General features: G+C 47.1%; 1 protein-coding gene across 1 annotated transcript in view; it reads right to left on the reverse strand.

Annotated features, from left to right (window-relative positions):
• LOC148436340 (myosin-binding protein H-like) overlaps positions 1 to 559 on the reverse strand; it is a 117,792-nt gene extending 117,233 nt beyond the window's left edge. Inside the window, exon 1 of the mRNA XM_088465018.1 lies at positions 178 to 559. Coding sequence (XP_088321144.1) covers positions 178 to 469 — 292 coding nt within the window. The 5' untranslated portion in view covers positions 470 to 559. The remainder of the gene's footprint in view (positions 1 to 177) is intronic.
• Positions 560 to 20,040: the final 19,481 nt, after the last annotated feature.

Here is a 20,040-nt window from a genome sequence, read left to right on the forward strand (position 1 = left end):
CACAGTAATAAGCAAGCTCCAAAATCAAAATGTCAGCATCTGTAAGCATAAATCATACCATATTGCAAATTAACATTTATTTAGTAACCTAACCTGAAATATTCATAAAATACTAATTTCATGCATTCTTTTTATTTTGTATTATTATACATTATTAATTGAATCAGTTACACTTACCATCTTTTGGAGCCTCAGGAATTACTGGCTCAGGAACCTTTTCTTCTGTTGGTTTTGTCTCAGGAGAAACTGGGACAGGGGTCTCAGTAACAAGGGTCTCAGTAGCAGGGGTCTCAGGAACTGGAATAGAGCTCTCTGGAACTGGAACAGGGGTCTCAGGAACTGGAGCAGGAACCTCTGGAACTGTAGCACTAGTTTCCACAGCTGGGGCAACAGGCATTGTTACTTCTGGAGCCTTGCTTGCAGCTTTTGGTGGAGCTGGAGATTTTTTAATGGGAACTTTTGCTGGCATGGCTGAGCCTGAAGCTGTGCTGAACTATAGCTGTGAAAACGTTTGGTCATTCCGATTTATATAGCCTCCTGTCAGGCATTATACCATCTGTTTTTTACGAAGTGCCTCTGTATATTTAAAGCATTGGGGCACTCAGCTTCCCAGGACAAAAATAACTGTACTATAAACATGACAGGTTTTAAAAGAGAGTGTACAACTTTTACATCTAACACAGTCTGCCTTGTACTGTTATAAAGTATAATAGATAGATCAATATAAATGAAACTCAAGGAGAGTATGCCTGTGGCATTCTATATACTAATATAAGATTTAAGACTTCCTGTTCCTGTAAAATGTAATTTATACAGTGTATATATATATATATATATATATATTATATAAATATATATATATACTAGGGGTGAGCGGGTTCGGATTTCTGAAATCCGATCCCCCCAGGCCCCCCCTGATCCGAGGCCGATCAGAGTCAGGCTCGACTTTTCCCGCCTGACTCGGATCTGAAATCGAGGCAAAACGTCATCATCCCGCCTTCCGGGTCTCGCGGGTTTTGGATCCTATATAAGGTACCCGCGTCTGCGCCATTTTCTCACTCGGCTGTGGACAGTGAAGAGGGAGGGTGGGAGTTAGGGCTGGCTGGGCTGTGTAGTGTAGTGTAGTGTAGTATAGTGCAGTGTAGTGTTGTGCTGTGCTGTGCTGTGCTGTGCTGCTGTTGTCCATAGGGGCTGTGTCCACTCCTCCAAAGTCCATAGGGGCTGGCTGGACTGTGATGTGCAGTCACTTGTCCATAGGAGCTGTGTCCACTCCAAAGTCCTGTGCAGTGTCCCAGTCCTAAAGGGGTGCTGTAGTGTTGTGCAGGGGGTGCTCTGTCCATCAGGGGTGCTCCCCCCAAGTGCAAAAAAAATAAATATTTTTTCTGTGTTTGTGAATTGTGTGCACTGTGGCTGCACGTGCATCAACAAAGGAGCAGCGCCAAGCGTGCGCCTGTGTCCCATAAGTAAAGGGCCGGCTGGCTTGTCCATTAAAGGGTGCTGTAACCCCCAAAGTACACTCCAAACAAAATAAAAAAATATTTTTTGTGTTTGTGAATTATAGGGTCTCATTCAGAACCGCTCGCGAGCGCAGGACGATCGCAAGCGGGTCAATGGTACCCAATTGTGCATGCGCACGACAGAGGGAGCTCCGTCGTGCGCATGCGTGAGACCTGGCAAGCGACTGGGTAGCCGTCGCTCGGGGTCTCGCACCAAAGGGGGTGTGCTGTCGATGGTGAGTGACAGCACGCCCCCTTTGGTGGGCGTGCCGGGGGCGCGGCTGCCAGACGGAGGCGTTCCCATGGGAACGCCTACGTCTGGGTCCGGCCCCACTGACATCACTAGTGATGTCAGTGGGACTGATTTTGGCTCTGATAGAGCCAAAATCACTCCTGGGCTTGCGGCCATGAGACCCTACCGCAGGGTCTCGTCACAAGCCCAATGGTCGCGATGTTCTTGACCATCGCGACCATCACCATGGACGCTCACTATAGCTGTCGGTGGTAACCCACAGCTATGCGAGAGTACAAGAGGCCGTTCCAAGTTGAGGTAGGAGGGCCCTGATTCAGAGCGAGCGCTCTGGTCAGAGCGTCCGGCTCTGAATCAGGCCCTGTGTGCACTGTGGCTGCACGTGCATCAACAAAGGAGCAGCGCCAAGCGTGCGCCTGTGTCCCATAAGTAAAGGGCCGGCTGTCTTGTCCGTTAAAGGGTGCTGTAACCCCCATAGTACACTCCAAACAAAAAAAATATATATTTTCTGTGTTTGTGAGTTGTGTGCAATGTGGCTGCACGTGAATCAACAAAGGAGCAGCGCCAAGCGTGCGCCTGTGTCCCATAAGTAAAGGGCCGGCTGGCTTGTCCGTTAAAGGGTGCTGTAACCCCCATAGTACATTCTAAACAAAAAAAATATATATTTTCTGTGTTTGTGAATTGTGTGCACAGTGGCTGCACGTGCATCAACAAAGGAGCAGCGCCAAGCGTGCGCCTGTGTCCCATAAGTAAAGAGCCGGCTGGCTCATTTCTTAAAGGGTGGTGTAACCCACAAAGTGCACTAGTCTCCAACAAAAATAAAAAATTATTTACTGTGTTTGTGTGCGCCTTAGCCGCACGTATATATCAATATAACATAAATGGAGGACAAAACTTTCTCCGATAAAAATAAAATAGGGAAAAATCAAGAACCACTTTCTCCTAGTGCTGAAGCTGCTGCCACTAGTCATGACATAGATGATAACATGCCATCAACGTCGTCTGCCAAGGCCGATGCCCAATGTCATAGTAGAGGGCACATACAATCCCAAATGACAAAGTTCAGGAAAATGACCTTAAAAAAAACATTTAAATCATCTGAAGAGAAACATAAACTTGCCAATATGTCATTTACGACACGGAGTGGCAAGGAACGGCTAAGGTCTTTCACTATGTTCATGACTAGTGGTTCAGCTTCACATGACGATGGAAACCCTCCTCTTGCTAAAAAAATCAAACAAGTTAAGCTGGCAAAAGCACAGCGAAGAACTGTGCGTTCTAAGAAGATATCACAAATCCCCAAGGAGAGTCCAAGTGTGGTGGCGGTTGCGATGCCTGACCTTCCCAGCACTGGACAGGAAGAGGTGGCTCTTTCCACCATATGCAAGCCCCCTGCAAGTGCTGAAAGGAGCACCCACAGTCCACTTGCTGATATGCAAATTGAAGATGTCACTGTTGAAGTACAACAGGATGAGGATACTGGTGTAGCTGGCGCTGAGGAGGAAGTTGGCGAGGAGGATTGTGATGGTGATGTGGTTTGTTTAAATCAGGCTCCGGGGGAGACAGTTGTTGTCCGTGGGATGAAAAAGCCCATCACGGTCATGCCTGGGCAGTAGACCAAACGTTCCACCTCTTTGGTCTGGCAATATTTCTATCCAAATCCGGACAACAACTGTCTTGCCATATGTACCATATGTAAAGGTGAAATAAGTAGGGGTAGGGACAACATCCTCCCTTATACGGCACCTGCAGCGTGTTCATAATAAGTTACTGTCAAGTTCAGAAACTTTGGCTAAGACCGTAAGCAGTCCAGGGACACCTAAATCCCATTGTCCTGTTGTATCCAAGCGCCTGCAAACCACACCGTCAACTCCCTCCTCGTCAAATTTCCTCCTTAGTCAGGATCGGAAGTAGTCCTGCAGGCCATGTCACTGGCATGACTGACTCTCCTATCCGGGATTCCTCCGGAGGATCCTGCATTGCTATGCCTACTGCTGCCGCTGCTGCTGTTGCTTCTGCTGGGAGTCGTTCATCATCCCAGAGAGGAAGTAGGAACACCACTACTTTTACTAAACAATTGACCCTCCAACAGTCCTTAGCGAGGAGGATGAAGTACGACAGCAGTCATCCTGAAGTAAAACATATAACTGAGGCCTTGACTGCTATGTTGGTGTTAGACGTGTGTCCAGTATCCGCCATTAGTTCAGTGGGATTTAGACAATTGATGGAGGTAGTGTGTCCCTGGTTCCAAATCCCGTCTAGATTCCACTTCACTAGGCAGGCGATACCGAGACTGTACAGAAACGTCAGAAAAAGTGTCCTCAGTGTCCTGAAAAATGCGGTTGTACCCAATGTCCACTTAACTACGGACATGTGGACAAGTGGAACAGGGCAGACTATATGACTGTGACAGCCCACTGGGTAGATGTATCACCTAACGCAGCAACAGCAGCAGCATTACCAGTAGCAGCATCTCAGAAACGCCAGCTCGTTCCAAGGCAGGCTATGCTGTGTATCACCGGTTCAGTAAGAGGCACACTGCCGACAACCTCTTAGAGAAACTGAGGGAAATCATCGCCCAGTGGCTTACCCCACTTAGACTCTCCTGGGGATTTGTGATATCTGACAATGCCACCAATATTGTGCGGGCATTACATCTGGGCAAATTCCAGCACGACCCATGTTTTGCTCACACAATAAACTTGGTGGTGCAGAATTTTCTGACAAGCGACAGGGGCTTGCAGGAGACACTTTGGGTGGCCCGAAAAATTTCTGTCCACTTTTGCCATTCAGCGACTGCGTGCCGAAGACTGGAGCACCAGCAAACACTCTTGAACCTGCCCCACCATCACCTGAAGCAAGAGGTTGTGATGCGATAGAACTCAACCCTCTGTATGCTTCAGAGGATGGAGGAGCAGCAAAAGGCCATTCAAGCCTATGCATCCACCTATGACATAGGCAAAGGAGGGGGTATGCACCTGACTCAAGCGCAGTGGAGAATGATTTCCGTGTTGTGCAAGGTTCTCCAGCCCTTCGAACTTGCCACACGTGAAGTCAGTTCAGACATTGGCAGCTTGAGTCAGGTCATTCCCCTCATCAGGCTTTTGCAGAAGCAGCTGAAGAAAGTGAAGGAGGAGCTAAGACGGAGCGATTCCGCTCGGCATGTGGGACTTGTGGATGAAGCCCTTCATTCGCTTTGCCAGGATTCCTGGGAGTTCAATCTGTTGAAATCAGACCACAACATTTTGGCCACCATGCTCGATCCTAGGTTTAAAGCCTATGTGGTGTCTCTCTTTCCAGCCAACACAAGCCTGCAGAGGTGAAAAGACCTGCTGGTGAAAACACTGTCAGCTGAAGCGAAACGTGACATGTCAACAGCTCCTTCTTCATTTTCTCCCGCAACTGGGGCTGCCAGGAAAACACTTAGGTATCCTAAGCAACCCGCTGGTATTGATGCAGGGCAGGCAGGACCAAGTTTGGACATCTGGTCCGGACTGAAGGACCTGGCAACAATTTCTGACATGTCTACTGTCACTACATATGATACTGTCACCATTGACAGAATGGTGGAGGATTTCATCGGTGACAGCATCCAAGTAGGCATGTCAGACAGTCCGTACCTGTACTGGCAGGAAAAAGAGGCAATTTGGAGGCCCCTGTACAAACTGGCTCTATTTTAGCTGAGTTACCCCCCCCCTCCAGTGTGTAGTCCGAAAAGAGTGTTTAGTGCAGCCGGGACCCTTGTCAGCGAAAGGCATAGGAGGTTGCTTCCACAAAATGTGGAGAAGATGATGTTCATAAAAATTAATTATCAACTCTTCCAGGGAGACCAGCCTCCAGAACATACAGAGGGACCTGTGGTGGTGGATTCCAGCGGGGTCAAGTTAATACTCTGTGAGGATGAGGATGTACACAACACTGAAGAGGGTGAGGAATCGGTGGATGAGGAGGATGAGGACGACATCTTGCCTCCGTAGAGCCAGTTTGTGCAGGGACAGATTAATTGCCAGCTTGTTTTGTGGGGGCCCAAACGAACCAATCATTTCAGCCACAAATGCCATTGTGTGGCAGACCCGGGCGCTGAAATGATTGGTTTGTTAAAGTGTGCATGTCCTGTTTATACAATATAAGGGTGGGTGGGAGGGCCCAAGGACAATTCCATCTTGCACCTCTTTTTTTCTTTGTATTATGTACAGTTTGGGGCCTAGTTTTTCAAACTGCCATCCTGTCTGCCACTGCAGTATCACTCCTAGATGGGTCACGTGTTTGTGCCGCCAACTCGTGTCGCTTAGCATAGTCATCCAGCAACCTCGGTGCAACCTTTTGGATATAAAAACACTACTGTGAGGTGTGAGGTGTTCAGAATAGACTGGAAATGAGTGGAAATTAAGGTTATTGAGGTTAATAATAACATAAGAGCAGAAAAACCCACAAATTCTGTGATTTTAGCTGTTTTTATGCTTTTTTAAAAAAAAATACAGATCCAAAACACAAAACCCAGAACCCAAACCATGAAAGGGTGGTTTTGGCAAAACCAATCCAGATCCAAAACACAAAGAAAGATCCAGATCCAAAACACAAAACCTGAAAAGTGGCCGGTGCACACCCCTAATATATACAGTGTATAGCAAAGAAAGAAAGTATATCACATGCGCAGTATGTTAGTCCAATAGTAATATGGAAGTGTGTCCTCTTATTTTCACATATGTCTCAAAGTTTGCAGCTCCCATTTCAATTAAGTCCTCCTCTTCAGGAGTACACGCATGGATCTCTGGTCAAAGAAGCAAAACGGAGTGCGCACCACAATGAGTAGAGAATAACAAATATTTAATTATAGTACATAAAAGACTTACACATAAAATTTCACAGTCCGGTATACATGATTTATTTTATTTATTAACAGTTTCTTATATAGCACAGCATATTCTGTTGCGCTTTACAATTGTAAACATTAATTGAACAAAACTGGGTAATAACAGACAGATATATAGGTATGATGGCCCTGCTCGCTAGCTTACAATCTATAGGGAAATAGGCATTGATACACAAGGATAGGTGCTATATATTGCATCTTGGTCCAGCCAGAATACACAGTTTCTTGGTGGGCTGCATGATCCAGTCACACAGGAATGATGGCCAATAGTCATTGCGGGAAATAATAAGTGCATGGATTAGAGTTTTTGCAGATTAGAGTTTTTGCAGTGTCTTGTGTGAGTTATGGTCGAATTTTGGATATGTTCTTTAGATGTATGTAACATGATTTTGAGACAGATTTAATGTGGGGAACAAAGGACAGTTCAGAGTTAAGGATGACACCAAGGCAGCGAGCTTGTGGGGCAGGGTGAATTGTCGAGTTATTAACAGTGATAGATCAGGTTGGTAACTGTTATTGCCAGGTGGAAATATAATTAATTCTGTTTTAGAAATATTAAGTTTCAGGTGGCGAGATGACATCCAAGATGAAATGACAGAAAGACATTCAGTGACACGGACCAATACAGATGGCGATAAATCTGGGGAAGATAGGTAGATTTGAGTATCATCTGCATACAGATGGTACTGAAATCCAAAAGAGTGGATTAGTTTGCCAAGAGAGGTGGTATAGATTGAGAATTACAGAGGACCTAAGACAGAGCCTTGCGGTACTCCAACTGATAGAGGTAGCAAAGAGGCAGATTCAGAAAAGCAAAAGTAAAAGAATGATCAGAGAGGTAGGAAGAGAACCAAGAAAGAGCTGTGTCCTTAAGACCTAGGGACTGTAGTGTTTGTATGAGAAGAGAGTGGTCAACAGTGTAAAAAGCAGCAGAGAGATCTAGAAGAATTAGAAGTGAGAAATGACCTTTAGCCTTGGCAGTGACCAGATAATTTACTACCTTAGTCAGTGCTGTCTCTGTGGAGTGTTGGGAATGAAAGCCGGACTGAAGTGGGTCCAATAAGTTGTGTGAGTTAAGAAAGTGTGTGAGGCGGGTGTAGACAAGTCTCTCAAGTAGCTTGGAGGGGAATGGGAGCTGGAAGATAGAATGGTAATTTGAGAGAGTGTTAGGGTCAGAATTTCATTTTTTTAGAATGGGAGCAATCACTGCATGCTTGAACAGTGATGAAAAGTTTCCAGTAGAGAGAAAGAGATTACAGATTTTAGTTAGGGTTGGGATAAGCACATGAGACAGAGCTCTACTGATTTGTGAGGGTATATGATCTAGAGGAGAGGTAATAGAGTAGGTAATAATGACTACACCTGCTGGAGGCTCTTCAGTAGGAGCCTCCAGCAGGTGTAGTCATAGTGGCTTCACTTGGGTGCAGCAAGATGGCCGTCGTTTGCGGGCGATAGTGGGTGCCGGATAGCGTTCAATGGTAGCAGTGGCAGGGACACAGATGCAGCGGTGGGGATATCAGCAGCGGCGGGGACATCAGCGGCGGCAGTGTCAACAGAGGGTCGCTGGTGTGAGCGGCAGCACGGGCACTGTGGGTGTTTGCAGCGGTGGTGGAGGGTCCGGTGCCAGTGAGGGTGCCGCAGTGCCATTTTTGAAATTCAAAGATGGCTGCCACGAGCCAATCGTTGCCTGCGGTGGCCATCTTTGAATTAAAAAAATGGCACTAAGGCGCCGTTTTTGAAATGTGCACCGCTGCCGTACTCAGCAGAATGGCTGGCGGGGACTGGATCCTCTCGGATCCAGGCCCACCACCAACACCTGAACAGGCACCGGTCCCGCAGCTGCTGAGTGCCGTTGGCAATGACCTTCGCAAGCCAGGATTAGCTCGCGGCAGCCATCTTTGATTTTCAAAGATGGCCGCCACGAGCCAATCACAACTCATGATGTCATTGGAGGCGGCAGCACCTGAAGAGGACCACAGAAGCCCTGGGGAGGTGGCAGCCACCCCACAGGTGAAGACGCCAGAAGCAAAGGGGGGTGGGCGCCCACCAGGTAAAGATGCCGAAGCCCTGGCGGGTTGGCGCTCACCTGGCGAAGACGCTGAAGCCCTTGAAGGTTGGCGCCCACCAGGCGAAGATGCCATAAGTCCTAGTGGGTGGCAGCCATGAAAAAAAGCTGACAAAGGCTGTCGCCCACTAGGTGAAGACACCGAAGCCCTGGCGGGTTGGTGCCAACCAGGCAAAGACACCAGAAGTCCTAGTGGGAGGCAGCCATGAAAAAGAGCTAACACAGGCTGCCGCCCACTAGGCAAAGGCACCTAAGCCCTGGCGGGTTGGCGCCTGCCAGGCAAAGATGCCGAAGTCCTGGTGGGTGTGCGCCTGCCAGGTAAAGATGCCATAAGTCCTAGTGGCCGGCAGCCATGAAAAAGAGCTGACACAGGCTGTCACCCACTAGGCGAAGACGTCAAAGCCCTTGTAGGTTGGCACCCACCAGGCAAAGACACCAGAAGTCCTAGAGGGAGGTGGCCATGAAAAAGAGCTGACACAGGCTGCCAACCATTAGGTGAAGACATCGAAGCCCTGGCAGGTTGGTGCCCGCCAGGCGAATATGCCGAAGTCCTGGTTGGTTGGTGCCTGCCAGGCGAAGTCGCTGAAGCCCTGGTGGGTTGGCGCCGGCAAGGCGAAGAGGCCTAAGCCCTGGGGCGGCCATGTCAAAGAGCTTAAAGGCCGCTTTCCCCAGGTGTAGACCTGTAAAATAAAATATTACAATATTAAAGTGTGTTGTGTTATTTTAATATTTTTTTTTACAGATGGACTACAGGTGGCAGTGGGTCCTAATGCCCAGCATGCTGGTACTTGTAGTTTTCCAAGTACCAGCATGCTGGGACCTATAGTTCACCTGCAAAATAAAATATTCTCTAAAATACACCACATAACACAATCAAACCAGCTCCCACCGCCCAGGGGTGCTGGGGATAGCCCCGGGCTATCAGCATAGGCCTGGGGTGCCCTGAGGAGGGGGACCCATTTATTGGGTGGTCCCCAGGTTCTCAGGGATCCCCATCCTGGACTGACTAGCCGTCAGGGCTGATGTTGCGGCTGGGGGGCTCGGTGAAAGGCCTCCCCTGGCTGTGGCATCAGCCCCCCCATTAAAAATAGTCCGGTGCTGGTCCCGGAGAATACAAGGGGACCCTACTCCTTTTTCCCCTGTATTTCCAGAACCAGGACCAGATCGGAGCCCAGTGCTGGTTGCACAACTTACAGGGGACCCCTATGTCAGTTGTCCCCTGTATTTTGGCAACCAGTACTGGTTCTGACTAGCCCGGTTTTGGTTGTGCTTAAATACAGGGGACCCCTATGTCATTTGTCCCCTGCATTTAAGCACAACCAGGACTGGCTGCCTGTGTTTAAAAAAAAAATGGCATGGCCCCACACCCCAAAAAACAACCAGCACCGGGCTTTGGAGCCCCAGTACTGGTTGTGCTAAATACAGGGGACAACTGACATAGGGGTCCCCCGTATTAAGCACAACCAGCACTGGGCTCTGAGCCGGTCCTGGTTTTGGAAATACAGGGGAAAAATTGCGTAAGGCTCCCCTGTATTTCCCCAAACCAGCACTGGACTCCTTCTTTGGGGGGTGATGCCACAGCCAGGGGTGCCCTTTCACCGGGCCTCCCAGCTGCAGCATCACCCCTGACCACTAGTCAGTCCAGGCCTGGGATCCCTGGGGAATTGCTATCCCCAGCACTCCTGGGCGGTGGGTGCTGGGTTGATTATGTAAAGTGTGGTGCATTTGAAAATATAAATATTGGCTTTTGCTGTGGAACTACAGGTCCCAGCAAGCCTCCCCCGCATGCTGGTACTTGGAGAACCACAAGTAACCAGCATGCATGCATTACAGGCGTGCTGGTAGCAGTATTTCCACAACAAAATCAATATTAAAAAAACACACACCATAGAAAAGTATAATTTTATTTAAACATACATGCACATACACATGTACTCACACATGCACACACTATCTCACATACTTACCTAGTATCCCTGAAGCCAATCTGTCCTCTTGTCCAGTAGGTAATTCAATGGTGTACCTGTAATAAAAATGCCATACTCACCTCCTCCTATGCATAGATCTGTCCTCTTCCTACACAAATGACAGCTCTGCTGAGGGATTTCAGTCCAGAAATCCCAGTGTGGAGCACTCACTGGCTGAAAGAGGTGAGCCTTCCACCTCTCAGCCAATGAGTGGTTCTCACCATTCAATTCAATGGTGAGATTCGAGTGTGTCCTTTTCCAAAATGGCGCCATTTTGGAAATTCAAAGATGGCCGCCACGAGCTAATCATGGCTAGCGACATCATCGCCCCGCCCCCTTGATGGGATCACCTGGCTGTAGCATAACTCCCCCGCTAGAAGGAATCTGGTGCTGGTTCTGGGAAATACAGGGGGCCCTCATATTTTTTCCCCCTGTATTTCCAGAACCAGGACCGGCTCAGAGCCCTGTGCTGGTTGCGTTACCTACGGGGGACCCCTGTGTCATTTGTTCCCTGTATTTTGGCAACCAGGACAGGTTCTGAAAAGTCCGATGGTGGTTGTGCTTAATACAGGGGACCCCTAAGTAATTTGTCCCCTGTATTTAGCACAAAGCCCAATGCTGGTTGTCTTCTGGGGGGGAGGGTTACGTTTTTTTTATTTTTACACATTCAATTTTTAACATAGATGCGTAGATCTCCCTGCTGCATTCGTCCATCTTAGACTTATTGATTTGATTTTCCCAGGTGCATATGCACTACCAATATGCCCTCTGTCACCCTCTGATGCCCCCTTTGCACTGCACCGCTGCCACTACCCCACATGCCTACAGCCATCTCGCACTCTGCACCTCCCAAACCAACCTCCTGTGTGCTGTCCCCTCTTCCACCTGCGTTAGTGTACCATTTTGTTGCCCTTCTCCCCTGCAGGTGGCCCGGTTTGCTCATCCAAACCCTGATAGTTAATACATTTTTAAAAAGCTATGAAATTCCATAGACAAAAAACCTTACGGTTTCATATGTCCCATTAAGGCTGCTTAGACATGATCTGAAAATTCACAAAACCTATTGATTTTTTGCCACTCAAACTTCAAAAAGCAATGAAATTACGATCATTATATGCAGTATATATATATATATATAAAAGCAAAGAAAGAAAGTATATCACCATGCGCAGTATGTTAGTCCAATGGTAATATGGAAGTGTGTCCTCTTATTTTCACATATGTCTCAAAGTTTGCAGCTCCCATTTCAATTAAGTCCTCCTCCTCAGGAGTACACGCATGGATCTCTGGTCAAAGAAGCAAAATGGAGTGCGCACCACAATAAGTAGAGGATAACAAATATTTAATTATAGTACATAAAAGACTTACACATAAAATTTCACATTCCGGTATACATGATCACAGCCAGCATTGGGAGACACAGTCACAGCAGTATGGTAAAGCTGCTACAAGCATCCGTCTCATCCGCAGTTCAGGACGGCTTCCTAGCCCCGGATCTAAGCACAGGACTCCACTTCCCATCAGGCACTGCCACAGCGTCTTGACATCACCAGCAGCCATGCATGACTTTTTCTTTGTCAATCTGCCTGGAAGGCCAGCATCCCGGAGTCGCCTCTTCACTGTAGACATTGGCATTTTGCGGGTACCATTTATTGAAGCTGCCAGTTGAGGACTTGTGAGGCATCTATTTCTCAAACTAGAGACTCTAATGTACTTGTCTTCTTGCACAGTTCTGCACCAGGGCCTCCCACTTCTCTTTCTACTCTGGTTAGAGCCTGTTTGTGCTGTTCTCTGAAGGGTCTAGTACACATCGTTCTAGGATAAGTCCAGTTTCTTGGCAATTTCTCACATGGAATAGCCTTCATTTCTAAGAACAAGAATAGACTGTCGAGTTTCACATGAAAGTTCTCATTTTCTGGCCATTTGGAGAGTATAACGAACCCACAAATGTGATGCTCCAGATACTCAACTAGCTCAAAGGAAAGCCAGTTTTATAGCTTTTGTGCTAACATAATTGCACAACGGTTTTCAAGGGTTTTCTAATCATCCAACGAATGATAGTGTATATACAGGTTGAGTCTACCATATCCAAATATTCTAAAATACGGAATATTCTGAAATACAACATATTTTTAGCATGACTCAGAAAGTGAAACCTTTGCTTTCTAATGGTTCATTGTACACAAACTTTGTTTAAAGAACAAAATTATTAAAAATATAGTATAAAAGAACCTTCAGACTGTGGGCCTGATTCAGATCCGCTCGCAAGTGCTATGCGTTCGCAAGCGGGTCGATGGTGGGGCAATATGCACGTGCCGCACACGTGCGCAAGCCCTGTAGTGAGTGAGAATTTCTGGGGGTCGCTACAAACGGGGTGGCTCATTTTGTAGGCGGGGAGCGGATGGCTGGTCAAACGGAGGCATTCCTGAAGGAACTCCTGCCACTCATGATGTCGTGATGTCAGTAGTGAGCTTCCTGCTCTATTAGAGCAGGAAGCTCACTGGGGCTTGCAGGAACGAGACCCTACCCCAAGGGTCTCGTCACAAGCCTGATGGTCGCGACCATCACGACAATCACCTTGCCACTTGCAAAAGCTGTGGGTGTTCACCCACAGCTTAGCAAGCGGCCAGGAGGCCGGGTAAAAAATAAAAAGCGGCCACCCTGATTCAGAGCGAGCGCTTGCTTTTTGCGAGCACCTCTGAATCAGGCCCTGTGTGTATAAGGTGTAGATGAAACCTAAATTAATTTCGTGTATGTACACAAACTTTTTTTGATGCACAAAATTATTACAAATATTGTATAAAATTACCTTCAGTGGTAGATACATTTGCCCTAGGTTTTTGACCTATGTGTTCTAAAAAGCCCCCAGGAGAAAGTCTGCACTAAAGCAGATTTGAGCTTCGGCTTTTGGAAAAGCCGGTTTGGGACCTGGGGGTGTGGATGTGAGGAGAGGGTGGGCTCCATCCACAACCCACTCCAGGTTTTGGTTTTTGGCCTGTTAGCAGGCTCATTAAGCTCTGCACCTGGAACTGGCTGATATAGGCTGTGTCTAATTGTAAGGGAGTGTCTGATACCAGGGAGAGCAAGCATGCTGGCTGGCTCAGAGACACTTGGTGAAACTACCTGTAAGGTCTGTGCATGTGCTTGTGTTGATGGTGGAGGCAGTAGGCCCCACTTTTTCTTTAGAGAGGGAACCTCTTGTTTAGTTAGTGCCCAGATGGGCTAGTGTTTACTTTTATGTTTTGTTTTTCCTTCTACTTGGCACAATAAAGACTGGCACTGACCAATTAGCACGAGACCTAGACTGGTGTACTATTTTCCGGCTGCTGTGTGTGTGTGAAGAGGGAGTCCATCTACCCCAGGAGAGGGACCCCTAATCCAGTCCTGTTACAATTGGTGGAGAATGCGGGCAAGCACATACTGAAAAGTGCGGCAAGGAAAAATTTGTCCTTCAAAAACTTAAAAGGGCAGACACGTGATTGTTGAATCCCTGGAGGTGGCATCAGCCAAAGCTCAGAGAGGCAAGGTTCAGCTTCCAACCAGCACCTGGAGGTAAAATGGGGGAAAAGCCCTGCTTCAGACTACAGCAGCTCAGCAGGAAACAAACAAAATCCAGCAGGAATCCACCAGGGTGCAGCTATTAGCCTTGGAGACAGCCCAGAGGCAATAACAAGTCACTCTCGAGGAAACTCGCTAGGCCTTAGCGGAAAACCATCAGGCCTTAGCAGTAAATAGCCAGGCCATCAAAGAGATGGTTCAACACCTAGTAGCCTGACCTGGAGATGCTAATACTGGTCCTCCCACCGCCACTCACTCCATACGAGCCAGTCACTTCCTCCAAAAGATGACTTCGGGCGATGATGTGGAGGCATATCTCGTCACATTTTAGAGAATGGCCGAAAGGGAGATTTGGCCCAAGGAGCAAAGGGCAAGTCTGGTAGCACCTTCTCTGTCTGGGGAGCCACAAAAGGCCTATTATGATTTGTGCCTGGCCGATGCTAAGGACTATGTGAAACTGAAACGGGAGATCCTAACTCGCTTGGGGGTCACAACATTTGTTCGTGCCCAATGAGTCCACTGCTGGGAGTTCCAAATCGACAGACCTCCACGCTCGCAGATGCACGACCTCATCCATCTATCCGCCAAGTGGCTACAGCCCAAGACACCGACGGGACCACAAATCGTCGAATGAGTCATAATGGACCGGTATCTGCGATCCCTACCTGCATCCTTGCGCAAGTGGGTGAGCCATTCCGACCCTAAGTCCACCGACCAGTTAGTCAAACTGGTGGAGAGGTATGTAGCAGCTGAGGAGTCTGCCCCGCCGAGCCCCAATGGCGCACCGGAGAACTCCCAACAACAATGGTAAGACTGTTACTGGGGAGAAGGGTGCTGGGTGGTGGAACATGCCTAAGACTGAGGGTGGGGGACCTGAAGACAGGCTTGCTAGGCCAGGAAGGTTCCTGCCCTGCAAACGACTACACATTAATGTGACTCAATGTTTCCGATGTGGTGTCTTCGGCCATATAGCAGCTAATTGTTCACTTACCTCTGAGCCCATGCAATGTGATGCTGCTTTTGTCAACCGCAGGGGATCTTTCTTTGTGCAGCTAGCCTGTACTGCTGACCGGCAGGCTGAGACTGATAAACACCTGTTTGTACTCACTGTGGAAGGCAGCTATGTAGAGGCTCTGGTAGCCTGGTTACACTTTTGAGATCTGAGCTGGTGACCCCTTTGAAATATAAGGAAAAAACTGTTGGTGTGGCATACATGGGGATACTCTGTATTATATTACTGCCGAAGTGAACATCAAGACACCATGAGGTACCGCGGTAGTCTCCGTGGGTTTGGTACCGGGCTTAATGTATGATGTAATATTGGGAAGAGACTTTCCTCACTTCTGGAAGTTGTGGGAAAGCCGTTTTTGCACTGTGGTAAATCACCCTGTCTCATCTGAAAGGGTGACTGATGTAGTGGTGGAGTCAGAGATGTTCCCATTTTCTAGCATGATTGGCAAAATAGAGAATGCAGAGCGTGATGGTGGCTCACCAAGTGTTGTAGAGCCCATTGATTGTTTGCTGGATTTAGAGGTCAGAAGAGAGGTCTTTGCCGTAGAGCAGTTAAATGACCCTACTCTGGTGAAAGCCAGGGAGAATGTCAGGGTGGTCAACTGTAAACCCATAGATCCCAATAGTCCCTTGACGTACCCTCACATGGTAATATGTCAGGACCTGTTATATCAGATGACTAAGAAAGGGGAGTAGATTGTGGAACAATTAATAGTTGCCAAAGCTTACAGGAGAATGGTGTTAGATCTGGCCCATGGTCATATAACGGCAGGCCTCCTAGGGGTAGAGAAAACCACTGAGCGGTTCTTGCAGAGGTGCTTTTGGCCCAGTGTCCATAAAGACATGTCTGACTTTTGCGCCTCCTGTCCTGAATGCCAGTGTCATGCTCCCAGACCACATTTCAAAAGTCCTCTAGTCCCACTTCAAATTATAGAGGTACCATTTGAAAGGATAGCTATGGACTTGGTTGGACCCTTGTTGAAGTCTGCCCGGGGACATCAATATATTCTAGTAATTCTGGACTACGCTACCAGATACCCGGAAGCGATACCACTATGCAATACATCTACCAAGTCCATTGCCAGAGAGCTGGTCCATGTTTTTAGCAGGTTGGGAATACCTAAAGAGATGCTAACTGATCAGAGTACACCATTCATGTCAAAAGTTATGAAGGAGTTGTGCCGCCTGTTTAAGATTAACCAGTTAAGGACCTTGGTTTATCACCCCCAAACCTATGGACTGGTCGAGAGGTTTAACAAGACCTTAAAACATATGTTAAAGAAAGTAGTTGACAAAGATGGTAAAGATTGGGATTATTTGTTGTCTTATCTGCTGTTGGCCATAAGAGAGGTTCCCCAATCCTCCACCGGGTTTTCACCTTTCGACTTGTTATATAGGAGACATCCAAGAGGGTTACTAGACATTGCCAAGGAGACATGGGAAGGGCAGTCCTTATAAAACAGTGATTGAACATGTTTCCCAGATGCAAGACAGAATTGCGACTGTAGTGCCGATAGTTAAGGAGTACTTGGGGAGCACTTGGAACAGGCCCAACTAGCACAGCAGAGGGTATATAACCGCAATGCACAGTTAAGAAACTTTGCTCCTCGGGACAGAGTGTTGGTTTGGTTCCTACTGTAGAAAGTAAGCTGTTGGCTAAGTGGCAAGGGCCCTTTGAGATCTTAGAAAAAGTGGGACAGGTAAACTATAAAGTTTACCAGCCGGGGAAAAGAAAACCTGAACAGATATATCATGTGAACCTGATAAAACCCTGGAAGGATAGAGCGGCACTGTCAGCCGTCCAAGCCCCTCCAGTAAAACCCAGTTCCCTGGTACCCAAAGTGACCGTGGCAAAAACCCTGTCAGCCAGTCAACAGCAGGAGGTCAAGGAATTTTTGATTCGAAATAGGGTACTGTTTTCTGATCTGCCAGTAAAAACCACAGTCATCAAACATGACATAGTCACTGACCCGGGGTTAAGGTTAACCTAAAGCCCTATAGGTTGCCTGAAGCCAAAAGGGAATCTGTGTCAAAGGAAATTAAAAAATTTTTTAGAATTGGGGGTAATTGAAGAATCACATAGTGAGTGGTCCAGTCCCATTGTGTTGATTCCAAAGCCCGATGGCAGTGTGCTTTTTTGTAATGACTTCCGAAAGCTGAACAGTGTTTAAAAATTTGATGTCTACCCGATGCCAAGGGTGGATGAACTAATTGAAAGGCTGGGGACAGCAAGGTATTTAACCACTCTGGACCTAACCAAAGGGTATTGGCAAGTGCCATTAACCAAAAATGCCAAAGAAAAAACAGCTTTTTCTGCGCCAGAATGGTTGTTTCATTATAAGATGTTACCCTTTGGGCTACATGGGGTGCCTGCTACCTTCCAAAGAATGATGGATAGGATTCTAAGACCCCATAGACGATATGCTGCGGCTTATCTGGATGATGTGGTCATACATAGTCCTGATTGGCAGTCTCACTTACCCAAAGTACAAGCAGTGTTAGACTCCATCCTTAAGGCAGGTCTGATGGAAAACCCAAAAAGTGTTGTCTAGGGATGGAGGAAGTAAAATATCTGGGGTACACCATTGGCAGAGGTTTGATAAAACCACAGCTCAATAAGATTGAGGCAATATAGAACTGGCCACGACCCCTCAATAAGAAGCAGGTGAGAGCCTTCTTAGGGATCACTGGATACTATAGGAGGTTCATACCCAGTTTTGCCACCATTGCGGTCTCACTTACTGATCTTACCAAGGGCAAAAAAAACCCATGGTGGAATGGGGTCTGGAAGCGGAGAAAGCTTTCCAAGAATTAAAAATAGCCTTATGTGCCCAACCTGTTCTGGTAACCCCTGATTTTGACAAAGAGTTTGTGGTACAAACCGATGCATCCGGTGTAGGCATCAGAGCCATCCTGTCCCAAAGCAGAGAGGGTGAGGAACACCCTATTTTTTACCTGAGCAGGAAATTGAATACCCATGAGAGAAACTATGCCACAGTGGAAAGGAAGCTTTGGCCATAAAATGGGCATTAGAAACTATCAGGTACTATTTGGTGGAAAGAAAGTTCAAATTGATTACTGACCATGCCCCTCTGAAATGGATGTCTGAAAACAAGGACAGTAACGCAAGAATAATGAGGTACAAACCTTAAAGTTTTCAGTAGAGCACAGGCCAGGAAGCCAGCTGGCCAATGCAGACGCGTTGTCATGCTTACATTGCTTGGGGGCTTCAGTTGTTCCGCTCCACAGGTCAAAACAAAGGGGGGGAAATGTGATAGGATCACTGGTAAAGTGGTCAGTGGTAGATACATTTGCCCTAGGTTTTTGACCTATGTGTTCTAAAAAGCATCCAGTAGAACGTCTGCACTAAAGCAGATTTGAGTTTCGGCTTTTGGAAAAGCCGGTTTGGGACCTGGGGGTGTGGATGTGAGGAGAGGGTGGGCTCCATCCACAACCCACTCCAGGTTTTGGTTTTTGGCCTGTTAGCAGGCTCATTAAGCTCTGCACCTGGAACTGGCTGATATAGGCTGTGTCTAATTGTAAGGGAGTGTCTGATACCAGGGAGAGCAAGCACGATGGCTGGCTCAGAGACACTTGGTGAAACTACCTGTAAGGTCTGTGCATGTGCTTGTGTTGATGGTGTAGGCAGTAGGCCCCACTGTTTCTTTAGAGAGGGAACCTCTTGTTTAGTTAGTGCCCAGACGGGCTACCGTTTACTTTTATGTTTTGTTTTTCCTTCTACTTGGCACAATAAAGACTGGCGCCGACCAGTTAGCACAAGACCTAGACTGGTGTACTATTTTCCGGCTGCTGTGTGTGTGAAGAGGGAGTCCATCCACCCCAGGAGAGGGACCCCTAATCCAGTGCTGTTACAATTTATATATACAGACACTTTTTTTTTTACATTGTTACTGTTTTTTATGTAGCAATTTTATAGCAGCACCGTCTGTCCATACTATGGACCATATTCAATTAGTTTTGCCCCCACGGAAAAGATTCGCCTGCCTAACTTTTCGCCATCACCGCATGTTTTGTACCCGGAAACTTATCGTGCACGTCCCCGCTATTCACCGTATTCAATTACAAAACACGCAAAAATGGCAAGCGGCGAATTCAGAACAGGCGAAAAGTGCTGTCAAAATTGGGGAAATCAGCCTGAACCCCCCAAAAAGATGCACTAACATTGGGGATCAATGTAGATGTGTCCAAATAGCCCTAATAAAACTTTTTGGGGTACTTGCTTTCAATAGCTTCTTAAAGCTGTCTTTGCACAAGTGGTGAAGAATGGCATAAAACAGTATTTTTGGTGAAAATAAGTAGTCCTGTCAAATTTGGGGTACATGAAAATGGGTGCTAGCATCTATTAAAGTCTCTAAAGTGAAGTTTTAAAAAATTTGAAAAATGCACCTGTAGCAAGCATCTGCAATTCTAAAAACACCTGACCCATCCTTGCAGACCCCCAATAACTCTATTTCGCTAGTTTTTATGCTTGTCCTCCTACTTTGTGCTTTTTCGCCCCCAAAATTAGAGTACTTTTTTGGGGTGTTCTTAGGTTTATTCCTGGGATTTTTTGATGTCCTTCGGGGAGCTGTCCCAAGGGTTCTGAGTGGTTCCCCACCTTTGCACCCCGGAAAAAAACTGTTGCACTTCTTTTCCCCTGCTATTCAGAGGTGAATCTTTTTCGCCTATTATATTGTATTGACTTTCCACGTAGGCGAAAACCATCTGGAATTGAATACGGAGATAAGTTTCCGACCACACAAAAAGACGTGATCGGCGATTCTTTTTCACTGAAAACGGCTTTTAGCTTCTAATTGAAT

This window comes from Taudactylus pleione, unplaced genomic scaffold (assembly GCF_031769625.1).
Source record: "Taudactylus pleione unplaced genomic scaffold, aTauple2 ptg001800l, whole genome shotgun sequence".
In the NCBI taxonomy this organism is placed as follows: domain Eukaryota; kingdom Metazoa; phylum Chordata; class Amphibia; order Anura; family Myobatrachidae; genus Taudactylus; species Taudactylus pleione.